Raw genomic sequence first — 4,545 nt, 5'->3', positions numbered from 1 at the left:
GATCACTTTCAGGGATAAGTCACCATTCAGACCAGAAACCGTCAATATTTTCACTCCTGTCCTAGTCTCCTCCATTCACTGTATATAAGAGACATATCCAGACATAGTGCAGACAGACAGTTTCAAACTTTTCAAACTTTTATTTCCAGTTCTTCTCACATAAGCTGCTTTGAATGCATTTTTATTTCTTTGTTAAAAATTCATTCTGTGTTTAGTTTTTAAGCAGCTTTTGTGGAATGACATAGCATTAGAGATGAGCGAGCACTAAAATGCTCGGTTGCTCGTTATTCGAGACGAACTTTTCCAGATGCTCGAGTGCTCGTCTCGAATAACGAGCCCCATTGAAGTCAATGGGAGACCCGAGCATTTTTTAAATAAAACTGAACAGTAAAAGAACAGTGCAAAAAAAAAAATTCCAGATGTTTGCAGATGTTTTACTTGTAAGAACACATTGAAATAACACTATTCTTCACTTTGCAGGTGTTCGCGTGTGTCTCCCGCTAAGTTAGGAGATGTGCACGAACATCTGGCATGTGAAAAATAGTGTTCTTTCAATGTGTTCTGCACTTAAATGCTCCTGTGTTCACTGTTTTTAATGTTTTAATTCTATTCTTCACATTGCAGGTGTGCGCGCGTGTCTCCCGATAGGTTCGGAGATACGCGCGCACAGCTGCAAATCCATTATTTGCATTGTGCACTTTAGATATTAAGTGATACCTTCGCCTCCCCCCCCCTACTGATGTCCCCACGGTTATTTGACTTATCTATTGTGATGTATTTCCATCTTCACCCCCATTCCGATACCTGCATTATTCCCCTTCCCCTGTTTTATCTTGTATTTTAATATATATCTATTATGTTCATGCATATATTTAATAAAGACGTTGCTACTTTATTTTCATGTGTAAATTGGCCTAATTTCTAAATAGGTGCTTGTGCTATATACTGGCCAATATAGAAGGTTTGAATTATTCGAGGAGCAATAATTATAAACATGTCGAACAGTAAATACCAGTAAATATTCACTCCTCCCTATGTAACCCCAAAAGTGGTATTACTAATTATTGCTGTGTTACCCACAGAAAAGGAGTTGCTGGACCAATGGATTTCAGCGCCAGGGAACAATCCTGGCTTGTGCAGGCGAATCAGGTGTTTGGGAGTGAGCCCATCACACTGGAAACAGAGGGTCAGAGGGATGTATGTGCATCTCAGAGTCACCTTAAATCACTACTCCACAAAAAGACACGGATATGGTGGAATAAAATATCACTGGAGAAATATATCCAACAAGGCCTAGTGCCAAGAGGTTTACGGATACAGGTTTTCCCGTCCTTTCCTGTTGAAGATGAGGATATGATCTCGAAATGGGAAGCAAACTGTACGGAATGTTCCATGAAATTTATGGGATTACTAATTGAGTTGAACAAAAAAACACTCACAGAAATCGATGCAGAGATTGACACGGTGAGGAAAACTCTAGTTGAGTCGATGACGAAGGACTCCCTGATGACGTTCAACCAACGCTTGGACGAAGATTTTAAAGAATGGGAGAAAAAAATCCAAGAGACTAAAGCCAAGAAATATACAAGAGACGTAATGGATTTTCAACAAAAACGGATGTATCGCTGGCGTAAACCACACTTTACGCTCTTTAATCGAAGATCCATGAGCCGATCCTCATCCTTTTCATCCAATGCATCTTTGAATGACCACACTGAAGGTGCAAATTACAATGGACGAGGTCGACAAGGTCAGGGTGGAAAAAGGAAATTAGTCCAAAATCAACCAGAAAGCAAACGGAAACCAGAGACACGAAGCACGACCTCTAGTACAACCATGAACACCCCAGCGAGCACCCAACTGAAGGTAATAAACTTAACTAATCATGTATTGTCTAGGGATGAGATGCAAGTGTTAGAGAAAGGATTAACATTCTCCCCCTGTGCCCGATTTAATGCTTTTACAGCCATAAAAGATTTGAACATCTTCGCACGGTCCCTTATTTATAAAAAATGGTTCCACTTAGAAGACCCTAAAGAGATCTTCCCAACTACTATGGAACAAGAGGCCGTGCAGATCTTAGAAGAACTGGAGGAAGAATCGAGAAACACAGGATCTATTGAGGGTAAGATTCCAACTCGCATCCGCCCCAAATCGCGCAGATTTCCAACCTTGTCCGCCTGTCCAGCTGTAGAGCTTTTTGTAAAATTAGTCTCGGAAGACTTCAAACAAATCCCAAAGGACATACAGGGAGACAATCTAACCCCACAAATGCGCAAAGCTCTCAATCGCCTTAAGAAATTAGACGATACAATCATAAAACAGGCGGACAAGGGGGGAAACGTTGTATTATGGCCGAGAAACATGTATGAGGCAGAAGCTCTAAGACAGCTAAGAGATAAAATGTGTTACAAAAAACTTACCTTCAACCCGACCGGTAAGTTTGTAGAAGAATTACATAACATATTACAAAGAGCGACAAGGTCCAAGACCATATCTAAAGAGTGTGCCGATGCCCTGTTTATCAAAGTACCGAAGACCCCAACGCTGTACCTTTTGCCAAAAGTGCACAAAAACTCAAATAATCCCCCGGGCAGACCAATTATCTCGGGGAAGGGGGGACTAACGGAGAATATTGGAAAATTTATAGATCATTACCTTAAAGATATAGTAGAATGTCTACCATCATACATTCGCGATACATCAGAGCTCTTACAGAAGATAGAGGGAATCCACATGGATGAGGATATGATTTTAGCCACACTTGATGTGGAGTCATTATACACAAGTATCCGACATCAAGACGGCCTTAGGGCCGTACACTTTTTCTTGAGGACCACCACTCTGGAGGAGGATATGAGAAACTTGATCCTCCAGCTGCTGGAGTTCGTCCTCCACAACTTGTTTGTGTTTGGGGGTTCCTTCTACCTGCAGCTCCAGGGCACGGCTATGGGGGCGGCATGTGCCCCCTCATATGCCAATTTGTTCCTGGGGCTGTGGGAGAGGGACCTCCTCACGGGTGATCGGGATGTCGCCATGGACCGCGTCATATTTTGGGCGCGGTACATTGACGACATCCTGATCATCTGGAGGGGGTCGGCCCAGCAGCTTGGATCATTCGTTCAGACGTTAAACCAGAACGATCTAAATATAAAACTGACATATAAGTGTGATCAAAATAAGGTGGATTTTCTTGATGTTATTTTAGAACGTGATAACCATGGATACCTTCAGTCGGATGTATTCAGGAAGGAGACTTCGGTGAACGCCCTTCTACATGCATCATCTTCCCATCCCCCCCAAACCATTAATGCAGTACCAACGGGGCAATACCTACGAATGAAAAGAATCTGTTCTACAGAAGAAAGCTTTGAGAACCGAGCACAAGAATTGAGACAGAGATTTCGAGATCGAGGATATAGCCAAAGATCATTAAGAAAAGCTTACAATAGGGCTAAGTCCACCCCAAGGATTGAACTTCTCTACCCAGAACAAAAGAAACAGGAGAATCAAAAGGTAAGATTCATTACAGAATATCATTCCCACTGGTCACAGATGAAACAAATCCTGGATAGATACTGGCCGATTTTAGAATCAGATACCACCATACAAAAGTATATCCCATCATATCCAGGGACAGCAGCCCGTAGGGCCAGAAATCTAAAAGACATATTAGTGAAAAGTCACTACATTATGAAGAAAAACCAGACCTTTCTAGACAACAAAGGTCCGAAATGGGGCTGTAAGCCATGCGGCCGTTGTGTAGCCTGCCCCAATATCATCCGGACAGAAACATTCACAGATTCAAAAGGCGAACAACTGTACAAGATCACACATACCATAAGCTGTAATACAAAGGCAGTGGTATACCACGCCACGTGCCCATGTGGGATGATATATGTAGGGCTAACGACAAGGGAATTGAAAACGAGAGTACGGGAACACGTCCGTGACATAAGGGCCGCAAGTGATCCAGAATTCAGCACAGATGGCCTTCCGGTGGCCAGACACTTCAAGGACTTCCATGAATGTAATCCTAAACTGCTACGTGTCTGTGGCATCGATCACATCATTAGTGATATTAGGGGAGGACCAGTGGCACAGAAATTGGCACAATGTGAGGCCAAATGGATATGGACCTTACAGACATTGAGCCGATTGGGTCTCAATGAAACTCTGAGTTATGCATCATTCCTCTGACCCTCGACCTGGGCAAGACTGGGTCTTTTAACCTCTTTAAGAATTGTAAGTGTTGATTGTGTTTTTAACAGATGTTTATGTCTTCTAGACTCTTCCTGTGATGCCTGTAGCATGACTATGATATCCTTGAGAGAAATGTGACGCGTCCAACACCTGACACAAGCACACCCTATGGACTGTATACCGTGAAGAAATGATGATACACCGATCCAATTGACATATCGGCTTTTAACCGAAGTGATATACAGGTTCCCCGCTATACATCAAAGTATGGGACCACACGAACTAACACTCTATTCTAGAATACCATTGTTGTCAACGAAACCAATTAAGAGAAGGTGACAC

The 4,545-nt window shown here is 42.5% G+C and overlaps 1 protein-coding gene across 1 annotated transcript; it reads left to right on the top strand.

Moving 5' to 3' along the window:
* The first annotated feature begins 743 nt into the window (after positions 1 to 743).
* On the top strand, positions 744 to 2,283 carry LOC140134071 (uncharacterized). Its single transcript, XM_072154722.1, has 2 exons — positions 744 to 1,866; positions 1,967 to 2,283. The coding sequence occupies exons 1-2, from the start codon at positions 1,102 to 1,104 to the stop codon at positions 1,970 to 1,972; spliced, it is 771 nt and encodes a 256-aa protein (XP_072010823.1). The 5' UTR covers positions 744 to 1,101; the 3' UTR covers positions 1,973 to 2,283.
* The last annotated feature ends 2,262 nt before the right edge of the window (positions 2,284 to 4,545 follow it).

This window comes from Engystomops pustulosus, chromosome 5, assembly GCF_040894005.1.
Source record: "Engystomops pustulosus chromosome 5, aEngPut4.maternal, whole genome shotgun sequence".
NCBI classification, from domain to species: Eukaryota; Metazoa; Chordata; class Amphibia; order Anura; family Leptodactylidae; genus Engystomops; species Engystomops pustulosus.
This window is presented reverse-complemented; position numbering and strand designations above follow the sequence as displayed.

What these genes read in the sequence shown, in the direction of transcription:
- LOC140134071 (XM_072154722.1), top strand. Translation starts at nt 1,102, where the DNA reads ATGGATTTCAGCGCCAGGGAACAATCCTGGCTTGTGCAGGCGAATCAG.